Source organism: Stegostoma tigrinum, chromosome 9 (genome assembly GCF_030684315.1).
Source record: "Stegostoma tigrinum isolate sSteTig4 chromosome 9, sSteTig4.hap1, whole genome shotgun sequence".
In the NCBI taxonomy this organism is placed as follows: domain Eukaryota; kingdom Metazoa; phylum Chordata; class Chondrichthyes; order Orectolobiformes; family Stegostomatidae; genus Stegostoma; species Stegostoma tigrinum.
Window position 1 is genome coordinate 47448024 of NC_081362.1, and position 23825 is coordinate 47471848.

The 23825-nt window shown below is 43.7% G+C and overlaps 1 protein-coding gene and 1 long non-coding RNA gene across 2 annotated transcripts in view; one reads left to right on the top strand and one right to left on the bottom strand.

Moving 5' to 3' along the window:
* Nucleotides 1-12517, top strand: part of LOC125455105 (uncharacterized) — a 36707-nt gene extending 24190 nt beyond the window's left edge. Inside the window, exon 4 of the long non-coding RNA XR_007248141.1 lies at nt 11797-12517. This is a non-coding gene — a long non-coding RNA (uncharacterized LOC125455105). The remainder of the gene's footprint in view (nt 1-11796) is intronic.
* The window catches only part of LOC125455104 (echinoderm microtubule-associated protein-like 6), a 428800-nt gene that overhangs the window by 183502 nt on the left and 221473 nt on the right, over nt 1-23825 (bottom strand). The window contains exons 22-23 of the mRNA XM_048536679.2: nt 13798-13950; nt 8723-8854 (exon numbers count right to left, since the gene is read on the bottom strand). Of these exons, the coding sequence (XP_048392636.1) occupies nt 8723-8854; nt 13798-13950 (285 nt within the window). The remainder of the gene's footprint in view (nt 1-8722; nt 8855-13797; nt 13951-23825) is intronic.

Consider the following 23825-nt stretch of genomic DNA (forward strand, 5'->3'; position numbering starts at 1 on the left):
GTGTTTCTCTTCCTTTTTCAGTTCTTTCTCTTTCACAACTCTCTGCCCAATTTGCAATTCTTAGCTATTCAAAAGCAGAAAGACACTCAGGCATTGTTGTAACCTATCAAACTTCTTTCAATGGCACCTAAAAGGATAAGTGAAGCAGATGCATGGGACCATCACAGTTTGCAGGTTCCCCTTCAAGCTAAGCATCAGCCTGACTTGGAACCATAATATCATTACTTCACTACAGCTAGGTCAAAATCCTAGAAATCCCTTTTTAATACCACTATAGTGTATATATAAATGAACAACAGTAGCTCAAAAAGGGAGCCCACTGCTTGTTCCTCAATTTGACACAGTCAACAATGCCCACATCCTGAGTATGAACAATGAAAAAAAAGGATGTGTGGCATTGAGAATAAATATGGAGGTGGCTTTTTGTCTTCAGTTCGAGAACCATGTGTCAGGCCATTTCCCAACATCAGGGTCCCAGTTTCTACAGATCAACGTACTCACACTGTAGAGATAATAAGGTGTAGAGCTGACAAACACAGCAGGACAAGCAGCATCAGAGAAGCAGGGAAGCTGACGTTTCGGGCTTAGAACGTTCTTCGGAAATGTGGGAGGGGAAGGGCGTTCTGAAATAAATAGGGAGAGAGGGGGAGGCCGATAGAAGATGGATAGAGGAGAAGATAGGTGCAGAGGAGACAGACAAGTCAAAGAGGCGGGGATGGAGCCAGTAAAGGTGTGGGTGGGGAGTGATGGAGGGGATAGGCTAGTCCAGGGAGGACAGACAGATTAAGGGGGCAGGATGAGCCTAGCAGGTAGGAGATGGAGATGGGGCTGGAGGTGGGAGGAGGGGATAGATGGGAGGAAGGACAGGTTAGGGAGGCGGGTCAAGCTGGGCTGGTTTTGGGATGCGGTAGGGGCGGGAGATTTTGAAGCTTGTGAAGTCCACATTGATACCATTGGACTGCAGGGTACCCAAGCGGAAAATGAGGTGCTGTTCCTGCAACATTCAGGTGGTATCTTTGTGGCACTGCAGGAGGCCCAGGATGGACATGTCATCTGAGGAATGGGAGGGGGAGTTGAAATGGCTTGCGACTGGGAGGTGGAGTTGTTTAGTGCAAACTGAGTGTAGGTGTACCACAAAGCAGTCCCCAAGCCTTCGCTTGGTTTTCCTGATGTAGAGGAGGCCACAACGGGAACAGCGGATACAGTATACCACATTAGCAGATGCGCAGGTGTGGATCTGCTTGATGTGGAAAATCTTCTTGGGGCCTGGAATGGGGGTGAGGAGGGAGGTGTAGGGGCAGGTGTAGTGCTTCCTGCGGTTGCAGGGGAATGTGCCGGGTGTGGTGGGGCTGGAGGGGAGTGTGCAGTGGACAAGGGAGTCCTTGAGAGAATGATGCCTCCGGAAAGCAGATAAGGGCGGGGAAGGAAAAATGTCTCTGGTGATGGGGTCGGATTGCAGTTGGCGGAAGTGTCGGAGGACGATACGTTGGATCCGGAGGTTGGTGGGGTGGTACATGAGGACGAGGGGGATTCTGTTTTGGCTGTTATTGCGGGGTGGGGGTGTGAGGGATGAGTTGCAGGAAATGCAGGAGACACGGTCAAGGGCATTCTCGACCACTGAGTGGGGCATGTTGCGGTCCTTGAAAAATGAGGACATCTGAGATGTTCGGGAGTGGAATGCCTCATCCTGGGAGCAGATGTGGTGGAGGTGATTGAATTGGGAATAGGGGATGGCATTTTTGCAGGAAGGTGGGTGGGAGGATGTGTACTCTAGGTAGCTGTGGGAATTGGTGGCCTTGAAATGGATATCGGTTTCTAGGTGAGGGTTACCGGGAGGTCCAGGATGGAGAGAGAGGTATCAGTGATGGTCCAGGTGAATTTAAGGTTGAAGTGGAAGGTGTTGGTGAAGTGGATGAACTGTTCGAGCTCCTCGTGGGAGGAAGAGACGGCACTGATATAGTCATCAATGTAACGGAGGAAGAGGTGGAGTTTAGGGCCAGTGTAGCTATAGAAGAGGGATTGTTCCACATAACCTACTAAGAGGCACGCATAGCTTGGGCCAATGTAGGTACCCGTGGCCACCCCTTTTGTCTGTAGAAAGTGGGAGGAATTGAAAGAGAAATTGTTGAGGGGGAGGATGAGTTCGGCTAAGTGGATGAGGATGTCAGTGGAGGGGGACTGGTCGGGCCTGCGGGACAGGAAGAAGCAGAAGGCCCTAAGGCCATCTGCATGGGGAATGCAGGTGTATAGGGACTGAACGTCCATGGTAAATATGAGGTGTTGGGGACCAGGGAATTGTAAGTTTTGGAGGAGTTGGAGGGTGTGGGTGGTTTCACGGTAGGGAGTTCCTGGACCAAGGGGGGGAAAACGGAGTTGAGATAGGTGGAGATAAGTTCAGTGGGGCAGGAGCAGGCAGAGACAATGGGTCGACCAGGGCAGTCAGGTTTGTGGATTTTGGGAAGGAGATAGAAGCAGGCAGGGTGGGGTTGGGGAATGATGAGGTTGGAGGCTGTGGGTGGGAGGTCACTTGAGGTGATGAGGTTGTGGATGGTTTGGGGTTAGGGGTGGAGTCATGATCAAGGGGGCGGTAGGAGGAGGTGTCGGAGAGTTGGCGCCTGGCCTTGGGGAATTAGAGATCAGTGCGCCATAGTACAACTGTGCCACCCTTCTCCATGGGATTTATGGTGAGGTTGGGATTGGAGTGGAGGGCTGCACGTTCCGTGGGGCAGAGGTTGGAGTTGGGTGAGAGGGGTGGAGATGTTGAGGCAATTGATGTCACGATGGCAGTTGCAGATGAAGAGGTCGAAGGAGGGTACGAGGCCTTGGGGTTGTGTCCAGGAGGAGGGGGTGTGTTGGAGGCAGGAGAAGGGGCCAATATGGGGAGGGTTAGGCTCATGGTTAAAGAAGTAAGTGCAGAGGCAGAGGTGGTGGAAAAACTGTTCAACGTCCAAGCATGAGCGGTATTTGTTGATGTGTGGGTGGAGGGGAACAAAGGTGAGCCCTTTACTGAGGTTAAAACTGTATCAGTGATAATGGGAACTGCAGATGCTGGAGAATCCAAGATAATAAAATGTGAGGCTGGATGAACACAGCAGGCCCAGCAGCATCTCAGGAGCACAAAAGCTGACGTTTCGGGCCGAGACCCTTCATCAGAGAGGGGGGTGGGGTGAGGGTTCTGGAATAAATAGGGAGAGAGGGGGAGGCAGACCGAAGGAGAGAAAAGAAGATAGGTGGAGAGGAGAGTATAGGTGGGGAGGTAGGGAGGGGATAGGTCAGTCCAGGGAAGACAGACAGGTCAAGGAGGTGGGATGAGGTTAGTAGGTAGGAGATGGAGGTGCGGCTTGGGGTGGGAGGAAGGGATGGGTGAGAGGACGAACAGGTTAGGGAGGCAGAGACAGGTTGGACTGGTTTTGGGATGCAGTGGGTGGAGGGGAATAGCTGGACTGGTTGTGTGGTGCAGTGGGGGGAGGGAATGAACTGGGCTGGTTTAGGGATGCGGTGGGGGAAGGGGAGATTTTGAAGCTGGTGAAGTCCACATTGATGCCATTGGGCTGCAGGGTTCCCAAGCAGAATAGGAGTTGCTGTTCCTGCAACCTTCGGGTGGCATCATTGTGGAACTGCAGGAGGCCCATGATGGACATGTCATCTAAAGAATGGGAGGGGGAGCGGAAATGGTTTACGACTGGGAGGTGCAGTTGCTTATTGCGAACCGAGCGGAGGTGTTCTGCAAAGCGGTCCCCAAGCCTCCGCTTGGTTTCCCCAGTGTAGAGGAAGCCACACTGGGTACAGTGGATGCAGTATACCACTTTGGCAGATGTGCAGGTGAACCTCTGCTTAATATGGAAAGTCATCTTTAGGCCTGGGATAGGGGTGAGGGAGGAGGTGTGGGGGCAAGTGTAGCATTTCCTGCGGTTGTAGGGGAAGGTGCCGGGTGTGGTGGGGTTGGAGGGCAGTGTGGAGCAAACAAGGGAGTCACGGAGAGAGTTGTCTCTCCGGAAAGCAGACAAGGGTGGGGATGGAAATATGTCTTGGGTGGTGGGGTCGGATTGTAGATGGCGGAAGTGTTGGAGGATGATGCGTTGTATCTGGAGGTTGTTGGGGTGGTATGTGAGAACGAGGGGGATCCTCTTTGGGCGGTTGTGGCGGGGGCGGGGTGTGAGGGATGTGTTGTGGGAAATGCGGGAGACGCGGTCAAGGGCGTTCTCGACCACTGTGGGGGGAAAGTTGCGGTCCTTGAAGAACTTGGACATCTGGGATGTGCGGGAGTGGAATGCCTCATCGTGGGAGCAGATACGGCGGAGGCGGAGGAATTGGGAATAGGGGATGGAATTTTTGCAGGAGGGTGGGTGGGAGCAGGTGTATTCTAGGTAGCTGTGGGAGTCGGTGGGCTTGAAATGGACATCAGTTACAAGCTGGTTGCCTGAGATAGAGACTGAGAGGTCCAGGAAGGTGAGGGATGTGCTGGAGATGGCCCAGGTGAACTGAAGGTTGGGGTGGAAGGTGTTGGTGAAGTGGATGAACTGTTCAAGCTCCTCTGGGGAGCAAGAGGCGGCGCTGACACAGTCATCAATGTAACGGAGGAAGAGGTGGGGTTTGGGGCCTGTGTAGGTGCGGAAGAAGGACTGAGGACTGATCATTCAACCTCAGTAAGGGAGAGGTCTGGGGGGATGGTGAAGATTTGGCAGGGCTGGATGCTGTTGTCTCCTCTGGAGCTGCTGGCTTTGGAGCCTGTTGGTGGAGTGACGTTGGTGGTGGGCGGAGAGACATCAGGGTTGGCGGTGGGCGGAGAGACATCAGCAGTGGCTGGAGTTGCGTCAGCGTCGCAGTGGGTGGAGCGGGGTGGGCAGCGGCAGCCCCAGTGTCGGCTGGTGCGCCCTCAGTGTCTGTGATGATGGCCTCAGAAATGGAGGTGGCGGCATCAACAGCGGTGTCGATGGCATTCGCTGTCCCCGAAGTTGTATACCCTACGGCGGCGGATGTGATGTTATCCGTGGGTGCTCCGAAGTGGCCACATGGCCAACGGCAGCGGGCACGTTGTGGGGAAGGTCCTTGGTAGGGCTGGGATTTGCGGCGTGGAGCAAGCCCGTTTTGGGGGTGGCAGGCATCAGTAAGTTTACTGTACTTACGGTTTTTAGTGTTCAATAAAGCTATGCAGAATTGAGAGTTCAGGTTATGGATCCTACGAAGAATAAAAAACAGGAAAGGTCCTTTGCAGGTCTGGGAGAGGGAGGCTCTGAGCTGGAGTAGGCTTGATTGTCGTGCCAGGAGATGTCGGCACATTGCTGTGAATATGTGCTTCAGGAGTTGCAGGGAGAAGCATTTTTGAAGGATCTCAATGTTTTGAATGTAGACATTGTTGCGGTTGGGACCAAATTGGGAAGGCCTAAATGTGGACTGTAGTCCATTGGGGATGATCCAGTTCCTAGGCAGGTACTACGAAAGGTAATGTGGCTGTAGTACCTGGTTTGCTTCAGGATGTGGTCGAACAGTTTCAAGGCCAAAGAGATTACAAGAGAGTTGCAGTGGGAGACAGATGTAGGATGAGATGCAGGAACAGGACATCATATTTCGCTTGGGAACCCTGGAGCCCAATGGTATCAATGTGGACTTTACAAGCTTCAAAATTGCCCCTCCCTCTATCGCCTGCCAAAAACAGTCCAGCTTGTCCCTGCCTCCCTAACCTATCCTTCCTCCCATCCTGGTACGTGAGGATGAGGGGGATTCTGTTTTGGTTGTTATTGCGAGGATGGGGTGTGAGGGACGGGTTGCAGGAAATGCAGGAGACACGGTCGAGGGCATTCTCAACCACTGAGCGGGGCAAGTTGCAGACCTTGAAAAACAAACATGAGAAACAAAAACAGATATTGTGAGTGAATTTGAGTCATGGTTTCCACCTTCTGATGCAGGCCAAAGGTGGTAACAGAGGCAGGCAGATGCCAAAATTAGAAGGTCTGCTTTGTTGACTGGGACATTGGCGAAGTTCAATTCATGATTTTTCGGCCCTCTAGCCCTCACATCTCACCCTTAAAACCTTTCTCTACACTCCCATATCTCGCAAGTTCCTCCAAAACCCTTCATGTCACCCATTTCTCCTCTCATGCATCTTCCATAGCCAGTAACCCTATATCCTGTCTATAGAGAATCAATGAGCTACATATTTACGTGTATTTGTAAAACACTCATGAATTTAAAGAACATTTATCAGATATTCAAGATTCTCTTTGAACAAACCTTTAATTTTATCCAAATCAAAGCAGTGAAAAAGCACCACAAAGAAAGATCAAGCTAATACAAGCTAATAAAGCTATCATTCAAAGTCAATGAAATTTTCATTGAAGGAGATTTTAATCTTGTTTTGAATAGTTGATCAAGATGTCTCATTTTCAAGATGGCCTCATTATGAGAGCTAGCCTAAGCTTCAAGAATGACTAAAAGCCTTAGCTAGTAAAGGTTTAATCAGTTGCAAAATAGTTAATTCCCTTGTAATTTTGATCTTTGAGATGTTTTTCACCATTTGTGTGTTTATTTGGATGAGAATAAATATTCCAGTCATACTACTTTGCATGGAAAATCCATTAGCTTTGCTTGAGTGACAGGTTTATTATCTTATAACAACTTGTTTTTTCAAAGTTATTTTGCAATGTGATTATTTATTTGGACAAGATTAATAGTTTCTTCAAAGTGAATGTTGATTAATTTTTTTCAAACAATCATGAGCATTTCAAAGACTTATCAGTTTTACTATATGACCCATTTGTTCTATACCACAATTACTGAAAGATTATTTCAAAGGCATTGCAGATATCAGGACATGAAGTTAATGTGAAAATCAATTCAGTAATTGAAAAAGATATTTGAATCACCATAAACCATTCCAGTATGACTACTGAAGTTGACAAGAGCTTTTAAAGTGACTTCACAGCAGGCTTCCTCCAAAGTTGACTGACGACTTACCTGGTGTGGTTCCCATAGCCTTCAGGAATCCACCAATTACATGAAAATACCAAGGGCAGTGAAACTTGTTATTAGAGTAGGCATACGAATAGTGAATCGAAGTCACTTCAAGTGAGTGTTGGCCTACAAGCCAATACAATTCTCAAATCAATGAAAATGGCAGAGAAGCAAGTTGGAGAAGAAATTTTAAATGTGGTCACAGCAGTCTGTTATTATGTCCTCCTGCTTGGGTTCATTCAGCATTTGGAAATGAACGTTTAGTCCAAGGTATCTATGCGTAGACCGTTTGCAGTTTGCAAATCAGAAAGATTGAGATGACAGAGCATTAAATATCAGAACATTGAGTAGGTATGTGCATACCATCATCTTTGATACATCAGCTACCATCATGGCTGCTCTAATAATGGTGAGATCATGCAAGTGCAGCTTTCCTTTGTTGAGCAGATATTGCCACCTCCAGTTACGTGACATCTTGTCTTGAAACAGAGACTGAACTGTATCAGCAAGTATGGTCCAATTCACTTGGGTCATGTGGCTGCCATGGTTGAACAGTATCTGTAGGCTGCAAGATGTTGATGGAAAAGTTGCAGCAGTGTTAAGTGTGTGAGTGAGGTATAGCTAAGAATGTTAGGCATGAGTCATGCTTAATAGAGAATGTTGGTGGGTGAAAGTAGAGGGGATGGTGAATTAGCAGTGAGAGACTATTGTGTCATCAGCCAGGCAATGGCAGGTGAAGATGCATTCACTAACTTTGTCAACTGTGAAAACATTCAACTATTGGCAGTATTGCTTCTCGTCCTTGGGCTTGACGAGTAGTATTACCTACAACAGTATTCCAGTCATACTACTTTGCATGGATGGCTTCCAGTGGATGGAGGATCCTTCTGACCATCTTGTGTACCAAGCCCTATAATACAGGATCTGAGAATCTTAGAGTGCACAGTCTTCCATGTTGCAACACTAGTCATTTTTCTTACAGGTAAACCTCTCTGTTTTGTCAGAATCAACAATAGTTTCAGTCTAAATGCACTTACTTTTTAAGAGGAGCAGGTTGATTCTAAATAGTGCAGGCTAACCTTAAGTGCTGGTAGACTTGTATAAACTTGGAATCCCTGCTGAGGCATGAAGTCACTCTAGTGTTGGAATGTGTGCTACAATCATTAAAATTAACAGACCAATTAACATGGCGACATTTTCAGGTTATCTGCTTTGAAACAATGAATTAATTATACATCATGCAGCTGATGCATGTTTCTGTAGCTATCAAATTTTCCTTCCTAATAGGTCTCAGTGATTTAGGATTTGAGTTGTAAAGTACATAATTTCTGCAGGAAAAGAAAACTGCAGGATTGGAACTTTTTGTTCATGTGGAATGCAAACTATTGCACCAGGGAACAGCTCATTAAACTATATGAAAATTATATCTCACTAATGGTAATGAACTGTACTCACCCTGTTGTAAATAATCATCTAGATCAGATTTTCGGAGAGATCCAATGCTTAAAAATGAAACAGTAGTCTAGATATGTTAAGTTTAGTATTTAAGGAATTTTTAAAAACAATATACTTTTTTGCTAAATATTATTTATACTTTACATTTTAAAAGCATATATATTTTAAAATTAGTGACTTTTTAATATTCGGAACTGACATACCCTAGCCAATTTAACAAAATAACTTTTTTGAGCATTTCTTTGATTTTGCAATATATTTTTGATTTCTAAGGTTTATAGAAAATGTTGAAAAGACTTGAAGAATAACTTCTTACCTCTTACATCCCAGTCTACATGAGTAATGTAACTAGAAGCCCCTTTACATATTCCAACTCTTTTACTTGAAAGCACATTGTAGATGTCCACAAAATTATCATGTGAAGCTACTGCCAAGTATTTCCCTGCATCTAGGAGCATAATAAATGTTATTAATAATCAGCAACATATTTATACTCTAAGTAACTTTATAATAGAGTAGCATAGGAAGAATCACAAAGGTGAGTGGAAAAATGACATCACTCCCACTTAGAGATAATGGGAACTGCAGATGCTGGAGAATCCAAGACAACAAAGTGTGGAGCTGGATGAACACAGCAGGCCAAGCAGCATCTTAGAAGCACAAAAGCTACTAAGATGCTGCTTGACCTGCTGCATTCATCCACCTCCACACTTTGTTATCACCCACTTATCCCATCACAGCACTACCACGCCTACTAATGATCTAATACCTAATGATGCAATCCTCAAACAGGCCATTGAAGGCTGAAGAATTCCTCTTCAATTTTTTAAGGCAACCAACAAAATTCAAAGGGAAAGGTGGTCCTCATAAATAATCATAATTTCAACAACTAACAATGATACAGATGTACCTCTTCCCTTAAAAGGTGAGTTCTTTTTCTCAGTCAAGGCAGTAGAATAAAGCAAGGTGCTTCCCTATAAGTTAGGAACTTCAGGTTATTCTCCTTAGTGACCTTAGTGCCACCAATGTTCCCTTTAAAACTTAAATGTAGTCTATCATCAATTTTTTTCAATGCACAATGCTTTTGCATTGTCACATTCATGATAGAACAGGACGTGATCAGCATCTTCTAAACTGCCATGTTCCTACATAGCTAAACTGGAACATATTTGTTTGACACCTTTCATATTCAAAAATGGTGTATGCATTAATCTACAGAAAAAAAATTGAGGAAGATATAAATGAACTACTTAGAAAGTACAAAAAATGGATTTGTATCATGTCCAGATATCAATTTTTACATTTAATTTCCCAGATGTTAAATTTGTGACATTGAAGGAAAACAATCATTCTCACTGAGCCACAAATGAAAATCAGAGGGCAGAATCCTACAATTCTCCTACGTACCCTCATGGATGTTTACAAAATTGCATTGGTAGATGGATTCGTAAATTCAGACAGCAAAATGCCAGCTTTTCCATCCAGCCAAAGCTTGGGGCATGAAAGCAGACTTATTTGTCGAAGTGTGAATAAAGACAGTTTTGGTGGGGGCGAGCTGGAACATAAGATGAATGGGAAAATAAGGACCAGCGTCAGAGGGCGTTGTAAGTTATGGGAGAGGGGTTACTGCCTATGTTTATCAGTATTGTTTCCAAAGAGAAAAGCGTAAAAGAGCAGGATGGGCATTGTCCAGGTATAAGTGGGGTTTGGGGATAAGGGCAAACAGTTGCAGGCAAATGTAGTGAATGGATAGAAATTAATATTGGGGTGCTGCAAAGTAAAAGGGAACATGGAGGCTCTGGAGGTACCTGGTGATAAGTAAATTGTGTGGTGTGGTAGTTATACAGCAACTAGGGTGAGAGAGGTTGTATATGCGAGGGTGTGTCAGTCATGCTGTCTGTGTGGTAGGTAGCGTGACTTCATAGTTGTTGTACTAATGTGCTGCCGGTGAGGTGCAATGTTGCATTGCTAACTCTTGTCCAGGCGCATAGTGGCTTTCCAAAGCTGCATGTTAGCAAGTAAAGCAGGTCTTTTTGCATCTATCTGCTGAGTGGTGAATTGTTCCAGGAACACTGCATGCTAAGGTGGATGGAAATCTGAAGTGAGAGATATCATGAGGCATGGTAGGTAATTAATGAGAAGAGTTTGGGAAAGCAAAGCAAGACAATTCACTAGGCTATGTGGTGAATAATCCTTCAAAAAACTCAGCACAATCCCCTAGATACAGTAAGAACTGCCGATGCTGGAGTCAGAGATAACACAGCATGGAGCTGGAGGAAGATGGCAGGTCAGGCAGCACTAGTAGCTTTCCTGATCCTCTGATGCTACCTGGCCTGCTGTGTTTCTCCAGCTCCACACTGTTATCTCAGCACAATCCTCTGGTGTTATAAGCAATGGTAGAGCATGGCTTTCAGTTGGTATCCCTTTCTTGATAGCCAAACCCTCAGCCAAGTATGGATTACCCTTTACCAAAGTAATCCACTGCCCCTCACCATCTCAGGTGACAATCAGCCTTCACAGTTTGACCTATTGTGTATTTTGCACAGTAACAGGCTTGCTTGCAGCTGGTTTAATCCTGGTAGCAGCAGAATGAAAGGCCTTAAGTGGTCCCTAATTGGTCACTTAAATACTTTATTTGGTGGCAAAACATGGCAGTTGACCAACAGCTTTACTGCCCAAACCTTAATTCTGACAGAGTCATGAAGATGGTGGATTTCTGGGGGGTTGTGCTGAATTTTTTGGAGGGTTATTCACTAATATAGCCTACTGAATTGTCTTGCTGTATCTTTCCAAGTTTCAAGTGTGTGGGTTTCATATATGAAACTACTGCATCTAATTAAATGTCCTTCCTACTTCTAAATTTGTCACCAGCAAGAACAGAAGATTCTGCCCATTGTGTGGGAACACTCAGTCAAATGAAGAGTGCATGAGTGTAGTTCACAAAAATGACAAGAAAGAATTGTTTTCTTTTACAATGCAGATAAAAGAGCCAAGGGGTGTCGCAATTAGTAAAAGACACATCATATTTAGGGGTATATTGAGACCTGACATGAAAACAGGGCTGGATTATTATTAAGTCAGAAGAGGATTACTAAATTGAATCAGTAACTTTACATTAATGCTAACTCAAAGGGCAGACATGGATAACTCATTGCAACCCCTTTCTTCCAGTCTCCTCTGAGAAAAAGAACAATTAATTTATATTGTCCCAATTTGTTTAATCTTGCTAATGTGGCCTTCTTGTCTAGATTTAGAAAAAGAATGCTAATTGGTCATTAATTCATAATATTGTCATTTCCCTTTTTGAAAGAACAATACAAGATCAACAATTGAAGTATAACATTTTCTTGACAGAGTGGAGATGGATTGTTTTTGTGGTTATGGTCACAGGTCAGGTTCCTGAAGTACTGAGAACATCTTTAACTGGTCATTCAAAAATGTCGTCTTTGAAAGAGGAGTGATATAGCCAAAAATATCTATGGACATGAACTAAGTGGCTGAGATACTGATGGAATGTAACACCTAAAATGTTAAAGAAACTTCAGACAGACTGGGAGTACTTGTGATTCAAAAGAGTAACGAGGGGTTGATGGCCCCCTGTTCAACAGAAAGCCACCCACTATGGATTACATCGAATACTGCAGACACATTCTATATTTCACCCCTGGAGAATACGCAGGACGGGGGTTTAGAAGCCGGTTTCCACTCCAATAGAGTGGACTAGTGAGATTGCACCAGTCTGGTTTTGAGCATTAGTGTGCTCTGCAGAACTATGCCCTGGTTATACTTGTGTTGCAGCTAAAGCCTCTCTCAACTTCAGAGTGCCACAAATCAGTTAAAAAGGAAAGATACCAAAAGGCCTGTCTCTCGCCCTGAATGCTGGAATTCAATCATGGTCAAAAGGAAACAGAACTACAGAATCTCAACCAGGCTACAACACTAAGGACAGTGAAACTTACTGTTCAATGATCAACATCAATACTCTTGGTAACTTCCACTGCAGCAGCACGATGTTCAATGATCTTCTCTTTGTGAACATTTCAGAGAATAATTTGTATAACATCTTTTAAAACTTAATACTTTTGTATTCTCCTCTTATTTCTAAATCAATGTATATGTGTGTTGTGTCCCTAATTCTTCTCACATTTATTAATTAATAAAATTGCTCTGTTAATTCAAGGATGCCTGGCTAAATTGATTCCTTTTTCAAATGTAAGTTCATTTCATATAGGAGCAATACCTTCACAAGGGATGGATCCTTTTCAAATTAACCCTGTTGCAATCAGCCAAGAGCGAGGGTGACTAAAGAAGTGGAGTCAGTTCATCCAACTTCAACTTGCTGGAGTCTAATCGTAACAATGGACAGCAAATGAAGACTTCTTTGTCAAGAAAGGAGTGAAAATCCCAATTTCTTAAAATGAGGTGATATATCATTTAGGACTCAATGTTCAAATCCACTTTCGTCACTCAGGAATACAAATTAAATTTAGAAACAAATTCCCAGAAACACAAACATTATGCAGATAGCTCTTATTTTGTAGGGATGTTGTCATTTAATGTAGAGGTGAGACCTGAAACTCGTGATGAACTCTCCCTCGTCTTCTATACAGCCTTTAACTGCATCATACACTTGTCTTTTTTTTGCGATTCCTCATCTGAGAAACATCAAGCATGAGGGCATTTAGATAATTATTTCCTAAAATGCAACAATATTACTTCCATTTCTAACTTTAAAAATAATTTAGTTCTTAACCTCATCTTCTCAGATCATTTATTTCACCATTGTTTTTAACTTTATTACACTGTGGGGGTTGGAGGTAGAGCTAATTTGTGCAGCAATACAAGCAGACTTACATCAAATGACATTCTAAGTGGTTCATACAAAGTTCTTCTTTGATACAGCTGAAGAACTCTATTTAAATGATGGTGACCCATGGTACTGCTGACCTTAATAAATTGACATAGGTCTGCTCAGGCATGAGGAGAAATTACTTCACTCAAAGAGTTGTGAATCTGTAGAATTCACTACCCAGAGTGTGGTAGATGCTGCACTGAGTAAATTTAATGGGGAGACTGATTTTTATTTAGTAATGGGTTGAGGTTATGGAGAGTAGGAGTCGAGTTGAAATTGAGATGGGATCAGTGTACTCCTGTTCCTAGTCTTATCTTTTACTCATTTGCTTTGCCAACACCCCTCAACTAGCACATCTGGGGCACTCTGTCAGATGTTAGGTTTACAAAAGTGGGAATTTTTTTGACTCTTTGCTCCCAATCTAACTGAATAGGCAGACCATTTCTACCAATTCCATCTAAATTCTGCAGTGACATTATTTTCAAACTTGACAGATACAACTGGAAAAAAAAGCAAAAGCTGCTTTACTTCTGCTTTACCTGGTGAAAATTTTATATCTGATATATTTTCCTTCCTGTGGTGAAAAGATACTATGTCTTCTAGGGTATCAGCATTGACTACATGAAAACTCCCATCATTTAACCCAACGGCTAAGAATTTTCCATCTGGTGAGAAAGCACAACATCTGCCACCTAAAAGAAGGAATAAGAATAGACACAACTTAATATTTCAAACCAACAAATAATAATAAAACATTTCTTTCGGGCCTATTTTTGTCTTACCTTGTTACTTTTTTATATACAAAATTATTCTATCCTCTCACAAAGACAGATTGGTTTAGTAAGCAAGTAATCTTACAGATTCTGTATCAGAGATAATCAGAACTGCAGATGCTGGAGAATCCGAGATAACCAGGTGTAGAGCTGGATGAACACAGCAGGCCAAGCAGCATTGTAGGAACAGGAAGGCTGACATTTCGGGCTTAGACCCTTCATCAGAAATGGGGGAGAGGAAGGGAATTCTGAAATAAATAGGGAGGGGGGGAGGCAGATAGAAGATGGATAGGGGACAAGATAGGTGGAGAGGAGACGGACAAGTCAAAGAGGTGGGGATGGAGCCCGTAAAGGTGCATGTAGGTGGGGAAGTAGGGAGGAGATAGGTCAGTCCAGGGAGGATGGACAGGTCAAAGGGGCGGGATGAGATTAGTAGGTAGGAAATGGGGATGCGGCTTGAGGTGGGAGGAGTGGATAGGTGAGAGGAAGAACAGGTTAGGGAGGCGGGGACAAGCTGGGCTGGTTTTGGGATGCAGTGGGGGGAGGGGAGATTTTGAAGCTTGTGAAATCCACATGGATACCATTGGGATGCAGGGTTCCCAAGCAGAAAATGAGTTGCTGTTCCTGTAACCTTCGGGTGGCATCGTTGTGGCACTGCAGGAGGCCCAGGATGGACATATCGACATGATGGACTCCCCCTCCCATTCCTGAGACGACAACCTGAAGGTTGCAGGAACAGCAACTCATATTCAGCTTGGGAACACTGCAGCCCAATGGTATCAATGTGGATTTCACAAGCTTCAAAATCTCCCCTCCCCCTACCGCATCCAAAAACCATCCCAGCTCATCGCCACCTCCCTAACCTGTTCTTCCTCTCACCTATCCACTCCTCCCACCTCAAGCTGCAACCCCATTTCCTACCTACTAACCTCATCCTGCCCGCTTGACATACCTGTACTCTGTGGATTGGCCTATCTCCTCCCTACCTCCCCACCAACACTCACCTTTACTGGCTCCATCCCCGGCTCTTTGACTTGTCTGTCTCCTCTCCACCTATCTTGTCCTCTATCCATCTTCGAACCGCATCCCCTTCTCTCCCTATTTACATCAGAACCCCCTTCCCCTCCCCCATATCTGTTGAAGGGTCTAAGCCTGAAACATCAGCTTTCCTGCTCCTCAGATGCTGCTTGGCCTGCTGTGTTCATCCAACTCTGCACCTTGTTATCTCGGATTCTCCAGCATCTGCAGTTCCTATTATCTCTGCATATAATTACAAGTTGGAACACAGTTAGGGAGGCCACACAGCAAACACGGAAGCATTGGCCCGCCTCCTACTGATAGATACGCCATCGGAGATACTGCCACTGGGACAGTCTATAACAGTTTTAAATTTTCCAGACCCACTTCCAGTCACAGCTGAAAATATCAGACTTTGGATGCAGAAAGATCCCGTCCTGGCAAAACTGATACAGCTGGCGGTGATGGGGGAAGCCAAAGGGTCACCACAACCAGAAATGAAATTGTATTGGATCAGGAGAGACCAGATCACAGTAGATGACAGCATATTATTATGGGGAGAAAGTGATCATCCTGAGCAAAGGTTGCTGCCAGATACTGGCTGAAACAGCATCAGGAATACCAAAGCTGGACACAACAAACTGTGAAGCAAGAGAGACAGCTTACTTCAGGGGATGAAGTTTGATGCAGGAACTGCAGGAATGGCCTTGCATGGCAAGAGGCATGATCAACATGAGGGTAGGTCTAATGATGTATTAAGTGCAGGTAATTGTAAAAGGTCCTGAACAAGCATGTGGACCATGTGAAAGCTGCAAACTCGCGAACAGTGTGGGAGCAAAACATGCCTTGTTCATCGACTGCCTTTCTAACTGTTCCGGAATCTGTGGGTTCTCCCTCTCCATCAAGTGTTGAAGATACCTCCAAATCCAAAGTGGACACGGCTGATGTCACCGCTTTTGTTGCGTGAGCAGGGGTATGAATTTCTTCTGAGACACTCCATCGAAAGAGGCGAACAACACGCCACCCTTATCAGAGGCTGAGTTGGAGGAACCTGACCCAGTACTAAATGCCTCCGGAGGAGGTATGATAAAAAGAGCTAATTTATATCCTCGGATTCAGAGGGGGAGGGATGTAGTGATTGTAATGAGGTTGGTTAGCTGGATCTCATAGATTATGAGTTCCCTGATTGGTGTGGTTAACCTGGCCCAATCAGGGAGCTCTAGCTGAGAGACATAAACAAGAGTGTCAGAGGTTCTCGTCACTCTGACAGCTGGCTCTGTAGAAGCTGCATCATTCTGAAGGACTTTCCAGATGCAAATAATGGGTGACTTGGTGACAGGACCCTGGCTTCTGTGGAGTTATTTCATACAGAATCTTTCATTTACACCCAGTAGAACAAGAGGTAAAGGATACGTTTTAGTTTAGTTTTAGGATAAGTTTTTTTTTAAAAATAGTAAATTTATCACAAAAAGAAGTCTATCTTTATAGAGTTATAAAATGTTTTACAGGAAAAGTGGTCAGTCAAGGTATTGATCCCATTATAGCATCAACAAGAAACTGACAGATGCTATAATGGTTGGATTAATGTCTCAGAAACCTAAGATCAAGTTATCTGGACAAATCTATGGACAATAGAAGAAGAGGAACATCTATGAGCAAAGGTAAGACAATGTGCCCATAATTATGACATCCCCTTTTAATTCAGATATACACAATGTAATTAGGCAAGGCCAACAGGAGCTAAACTATACACCTCAATTTCACAAAATGAGGAAAAAACACCTTGGCATTATTGTTACAATTCACTGAAGTTGATGACCAGACAAAAACAGCTCTTATTTATATGGCACACTTTGTGACCACTGAAGGTCTTAAGAGTGCATAATAGCAAAATAATTACTTTTTAAAGTGTGGTCACTGTTGTAATGCCAGAAACCTGGCAACTTATATGTGCACAGGAAAATCTGCTCACAAACAGCTTTGTTATTATGACCAGATAATCTGATGTCTTTTTTAAAAGTAGAGTTAATAGTAAATAGCAAAGATTTTAATCAGCTCTCTGACTAGAAGGTGGGAAGCCTTTTAAAATGTGGTAGAAATTGTCAGCACATGACATGGACAACTTCCTGTGACAATGGGATATTCTCATTGGTGGGAATCAATTAATTATCCATTAATGGCCTCTTAACCTCATCAGGATTTTATTAGCATTGGGAAGGGCCCATTAGGCAAATTGCAATGGCTTCTCAGGGGATTCCCAGGCTGAGAGTCCTCCCTAGCTAAGGTAACCCCTGCATCTCTGACACTGTCCAATGGAAGGGTCAACCCTCTAAACACCAGAGTCTCCCTGCCTGTCTGAATCTGTCACAACACAAAACAATTATTTGGTCCTCAGGTAGTCCTACTAAGCCTGCCACACTGCCAGCCCTCTGATTGAACCTTCAGCTCTGAAAAGTCGGTTGGCTTCTTCAAGTGAACAGTCATATTGACCACATCCATGAAATTGGTTTCCATGAATGAATGATTTCTACCCCTATTGCCCCAAATAGGAACCTTACCCATACAATACTCAATGTATATAATTCTCAGTCTCATTCCTAAAGTAACCCTTCAGTTGTATGAGCCTGTATCTCTTGTTCTGGACTTATTTAGTTTAATTAGTTGTTTGAATTCATCTTATCAATTCTATTTGCTATACTTCTATCTATCTATCTCCTAGATGACTTCTTCCAAGCTAAAATGTCCAGTTTTCTCCAAATTTTCCAGACAGTGTTAGCAGAGCAGATCTAAGGACCAGATGCATGGCTCTTCTCTGCATAACCTTCACCAGTTGAAGAGCTGTATTCTGTCTCAGTTTTAGTTCAGTTTAATTACAATTTCCACTGCCTTACATTCCATTATTTTGATTATATCTGTTAACAATCTATTGCTCCCATTGATTTCTGTGACCATAATGGTGGAGAATGGTTTACATTAAGTTGATGATGGTTCCACTATGGATTAGCAGTATTGGGTAGAATCTTACCAGACCCTGAATGATGTAGAATATGTCTAGAAATCTGGGAGAATCACATGAGATGGCCAGCAAAGTCTTTCTTAACATGAGGACTGCTGGACATTAAAATGAGATTCTAGTTAATGAGCTAAAGAGACCAATTTACAAGGATTATACCTAATTATCACTGAAGGTACTACCAAATCTCTCATTATTAAAATGCAAATTTCTATTATGTGACCGATGGATAGAAACTAGCTGCGAAGAAGTCCAGGTGTAAAAGTCAGAGCAGATACTTTGTGAATCTAGCTCAGCATTTTGTCATCCCAACCACCAACTTGGACACTGGCACCAAAATCTCAGGCACGCCCCATGGACAGCAGCTGAGTGCACACCACATTCATGAAAACCAGCATCCAATGTGTGCAAATCTATGTGCACCATCATGGCAGATATCCAATCCACTTAAGTATGTTTCACCATAATACTGCACTGTGGTTTGCGATGGCACCTCTCATTGAAATGTTGCTGCAAGGGCACTTTTCACACTGGGATAGGCACTCACCAATTGATTGGACCAGGTTGCATCTCAGGACTGCTTGCTCACCTGGTATGAACCTAGATGCTCAGAGCATCCCTGCCTCATCTCACTGTTCCTTGCCTTTTTGCACGTTTGTGCCTCTGACAAAGCAGAAATGCTTTTCTTACTGCTTAGCAAAGGCACAAAGCCAGGCAGTTTGTCATGCTTGTCAGCAGTCATCTGTTAAAGAGCTGGGCATGTTGCAGTTGATAGAGTACCAACAGCATATGTCAGATGTCTGTGTTACTGCTACAGTTCAGGGTCCATATGTCTTACAAAGTTTTTACTGCGGAACAAGGACTACCCTCTGTAACAATGGCTGATGACTTTGACTTTGTTATGTAACTGAGGTCAAGCATAAATATAATGCAGCCCAGTCTTCAATTCATGGTGGAAAAGAGGATAGGATCCCTCAAGATGAAGTTCCATTGACTGACCCACTGCGGGGGAGTTGGGGGTGAGACGGCAACAGTATAGTTCAGGCAGTGTGCAACACACTCCAAGCATGCTGTGCTCAGCAGTCAACAAGGACATGTGTCAGATGCTGAGGAACTGGGAGAGTGGGAATAGTCTTGAGGTGGGCGAGGTCATTAAGCAGGAGAAATATCACTTTCAGCATGACAGAATGTAGTAACACAGGAGCTATGTCAGACAGGGCTTAATTAACATTCAGTTCCAGATATGAACTGGCTGCAGTGATCACTCAATGACTGTAAAATAAAAGCGCTCAACACACAAGCAGTTTATATGCTAGGAGGAAACTGCACGATCTCTTTGTCTGTCTGATTTCTGCTCATTTGTTCTTGTAAATAAAAGTGAATGTTTAGAATTGCTTAAATACTTTCTTTACATAGCTCCACATTTCACAATAAGATACTGGGCTACTGTGAACACTGAGGGATGGGTGACACAAATTTGGAGGGGTGCAAAATGGGGTGTGTCTACAGACCAGTGAGTTATGCAGTCTGGCACTTAAAGTAGGAAGGTGCAACTATGTACACAAGGAAGCCATGTTGCTTTTGTACTGTGATACGTGTGGATTTGTGGTGCTGCACCAACATAGAACAGTACAGCACGGTGTAGGCCCTTTGGCCCACAATGTTGTGCTGACCTATTATCCTACTCTAAGATCAAACTACCCTGCATACCCTACATTTTGCTATCCTCCATGTGCCAATCCAAGAGTCACTTAAATGTCCCTAATGTATGTGACTCCACTAGCACCGCTGACAGTGCACTCCACCACCCGTGACTGTTTTTTCTATAAAAAAAAACTTCTGACATCTCCCCTATATCTTCTTCCAATCACTTTAATATTATGCCCTCTTGTAATAGTCATAGAAAACGTCTCTATCCACTCTATCTATGCACTGTCTATCCACTGATCAGCTTGTACACCTCTATCAAGTCACGTCTCATCGTTCTTCGCTCCAATGAAAAAAAAAAGCCCTAGCGCCCTCAACCTTTCCTCATAAGACCTGCCCTCCAGTCCAGGCAGCATCCTGGTAAATCTCCTCTGCATCTGCACCCGCTCTAAAGCTTCCACATCTTTTCGACAATGAGGCAACCAGAACTGAACTTAATATTCCTAGTGTGGTCTAGCCAGCGATTTACAGAGCTGCAGCTCTTAAACTCATAGACTCAAATCCCCTGCTAATGAAAGCCATCATACCAACATGCGTTCTTAACAATCCTACCAGCTTGGGTGGCAACTTTGAGGGATCTATGGATGTGGACCCCCAAGATCCCTCTGTTCCTCCATACTGCCAAGATACCTGCTGTTGACCCTATGTTCTGCATTTAAATTTAACCTTACAAAATGAATCACTTCACACGTTTCTGGGTTGAATTCCATCTGATGCTTCTTTGGCTTCTTTGCCCAGCTCAGCATCCTGTCACTGTCAAGATGCAACCTACGACAGCCCTCCACACTATCTACAACTCCACCAATCTTCGTGTCATTGGCAAACTTACTAACCCACCCTTCCACTTCCTCAGCCAAGTCATTTATAAAGATCACAAAGAGCAGAGGTGCCAGAACAGAACCTTATGGAACACCACTGGTCATCAAGCTCCAGGCTGAATACTTTCCATCTACGACTGTCCTCTGTCTTCTTTTGGACTGCTGGTTTTATATCCAGACTGACAAATTTCCCTGGATCCCATATCTCCTTACTTTCTGAATGAGCCTACAATGGGGAACTTTATCAAATGGCTTGCTAAAATCCATATACACCGCATCTACTGCTCTGCCTTCATTGATGTGTTTTGTCACAAAGAATTCAGTAAGGCTTGTGAGGCATGACCTGCCCCTCTCAAAGCCATGCTGACTATTTCTAATCAAGCTGTGTTTTTCCAAATAATCCTAAATGCTATCTTTTAGAATCCTCTCCAGTCATTTGCCCATCACTAAAGTAAGACTGACTGGTCTATAATTCCCAGGATTAACCCTATTCGTTTTCTTGAACAATAGAATGACATTTGCCATCCTCCAATCTTCTGGTACTACTCCAGTGGACAGCGAGGACACAAAGATCATTGCCAAAGGGGCAGCAGTCTCTTCCCTTAGAAACCTTGGGTATATCCCGTATGGCCCAGGGTACTTATCTATCCTCGTGTTTTCAAAATTTCTAGCACGTCCTCCTTCCTAACATCAACCTGATTGAGGATATCTGCCTATTTCATACAGTCCTCACAAACAACAATGTCCCCCTTACTTTACAACACTATCAACTTGGGTAGCAACTATGAGGGATCTATGGGCGTGGATTCCAAGATCCCTCTGTTCGTCCACACTGCCAAGAATCCTGCCATTAACCCTGTATTCTGCATTCAAATTCAATCTTCCAAAATGCTCTGACACTGAATCAATGTGACAAGGGTTTACCAGACTGATTCCTGGATGGCAGGATTGACATATGAAGAGAAGTTGGTTTAGATATTCACTGGAGTTTAGAAGAAATGGAGGGGTCTCATAAAAACCTATAAAATATTAGCAGAATTAGTCATGATAAATGCAGGAAGAATGTTCTTAGTGACCAAGAAGCCCAGAACTAGGGTCACAGTCTGAGGATACAGAGTAGGCAATTCAGAACTGAGGTGGAGAGAAATTTCTTCATCCAGAAAGTGGTGAGCCTCTGGAATTCCCTGCCACAGAAAGAAGTTGAGACTAACACATTTAATGTTTTCAAGAAGGAGTTAGTTCCAAGGGCTAAAGGGATCAAAGGATATGGAAAGCGAGAACACAGTACTGAATTAGATAATCAGCAAAGATCATATTGAATGATGGAGTAGCTCAAATGGTGAACAGCCTACAATCATAGAAAATAGGAGAGTAGGTCACTTTGTCCATTGAGCCCACACTGTTACCCATCCTCTTGAATGCATTGGAGTCATGTTTTATATTGCAGGCACCTCAAATCCATAGAGAATTATCATCAATGATGCCTCCATAAAGCCTTGCAAAACCACTGGTAGATGGGTGCTTCAATATCAGTGTGTGCTCTAAGGCTAACATCAACCACATTAAGGCAAGGGTTATGGTCAACCAGCTGGACTGGGTGGCCCCCATCATTGACATGCCCAACACAAGACACTGACAGCCAACTTTCTAGTCTGAACTTCATCATGGCAAGCAGGTTCAAGGAAGGCAGAGGAAATGTTTTAAGAACATGCTCAAAGCTTTCCTGAAAAAATGCAACATTGTCACCAACTTATGGGAATCTCTTGCCCAAAATCCATCCTAACTCGATAAAGAAGCTGGGAAGGAGCTAATCAATTTGAATGTGTCTGAAAGCCTGAGGCAGAAATCATGCGCAGACACTGGAAAGGAAATGTGGTAAACTAGTAAGTGGGGGGTGGGGGGGGGGGGGGGGGGTGGGTGGGGGGGGGGGGAAGGAAGAAGTGAGCGTAGAGGGGGCATAACAATTAATGAAATGCTAAGCATCAGGTTAGCAGGTGACGAGGAAGCTTCAACTCCATTGAAAATTAGGAAAAGTTAAAGGGATGGAGAACTCAAGAGCTGTTAGTAATGGAGGTAATAGGACCCAAAAAGAAGGTGCACAAACTGGCATAAGGGCACTTTATCTGAATGCTCGGAGCATTCAAAACAAGGTGGATGAGTGTTCGGTGCAAATCATGGCAAATGGGTATGATTTAGAGGCCATTACAGAGACATGGTTACAGGATGGTCATGACTGGGAGTTAAATATCCAGGGTTAACAAATTGTTCAGAAGGACAGACAGGAAGGTAAGGGAGGTGGTGTTGCTATGATTTTTAAGGATGATATCAGGGCGGTAGTGAGAGATGATATAGGTTCTACTGAACAAAATGTTGAATCCATTTGGATGGAAATTAGGAATAGCAGGAAGAAGAAATCACTGATAGGTGTGGTCTATAGGCCACCAAATAATGACATCACGGTGGGATAGGCAGTAAACACAGAAATAGCTAATGCTTGTAAAAATGGTACAGCAATAATCATGGGGGATTTTAATCTACATATCAATTCATCAAACCAGATCGGTCATGGCAGCCTTGAGGAGGGGTTCATAGAATGCATCCGCGATAATTTCCTTGAACAATATATAATGAAACCTACAAGGGAGTAGGCTATTCTAGATCTTTAGTCCTGTGTAATGAGGTAGGAATAATTAATGATCTCACAGTTAGGGATCCTCTCGGAAGGAGTGATCACAGTATGGTCAAATTTAAAATACACATGGAATACACAAGGTTAAATCCAGCACCTATGCCCTGTGCTTAAACAAAGGAGACTAAGATGGGATGAGGGAGGAGTTAGCTAATGTAGAATGGCAGCAAAAACTTTATGGTGAGTCAATTGAGGAACAGTCAAGGACTTTCAAAACAATTTTTCACAGTCCTCAGCAGAAGTATATTCCAGTGATAAGGAAGAACTGGAGGAAAAGAGAGAGCCAACCGTAGATATCTAAGGAAATAAAGGAAAGTATCAGATTGAAAAAGTACACAAACAAAAAAGAAAAGAGTAGTGGGAAACTAGTAGACCGGGAAATCTTAAAAGGCCAACAGAAAGCCACAAAAAAAGTTATAAAGAAAAGTAAGACAGATTATGAGAATAAACTATCTCAGAATATAAAAACAGGCAGCAAAAGTTTCTATAAATATGTAAATTGTAAAAGAGTGGCGAAGGTAAACATTGGTCCTTTAGAGGATGAGAAGGC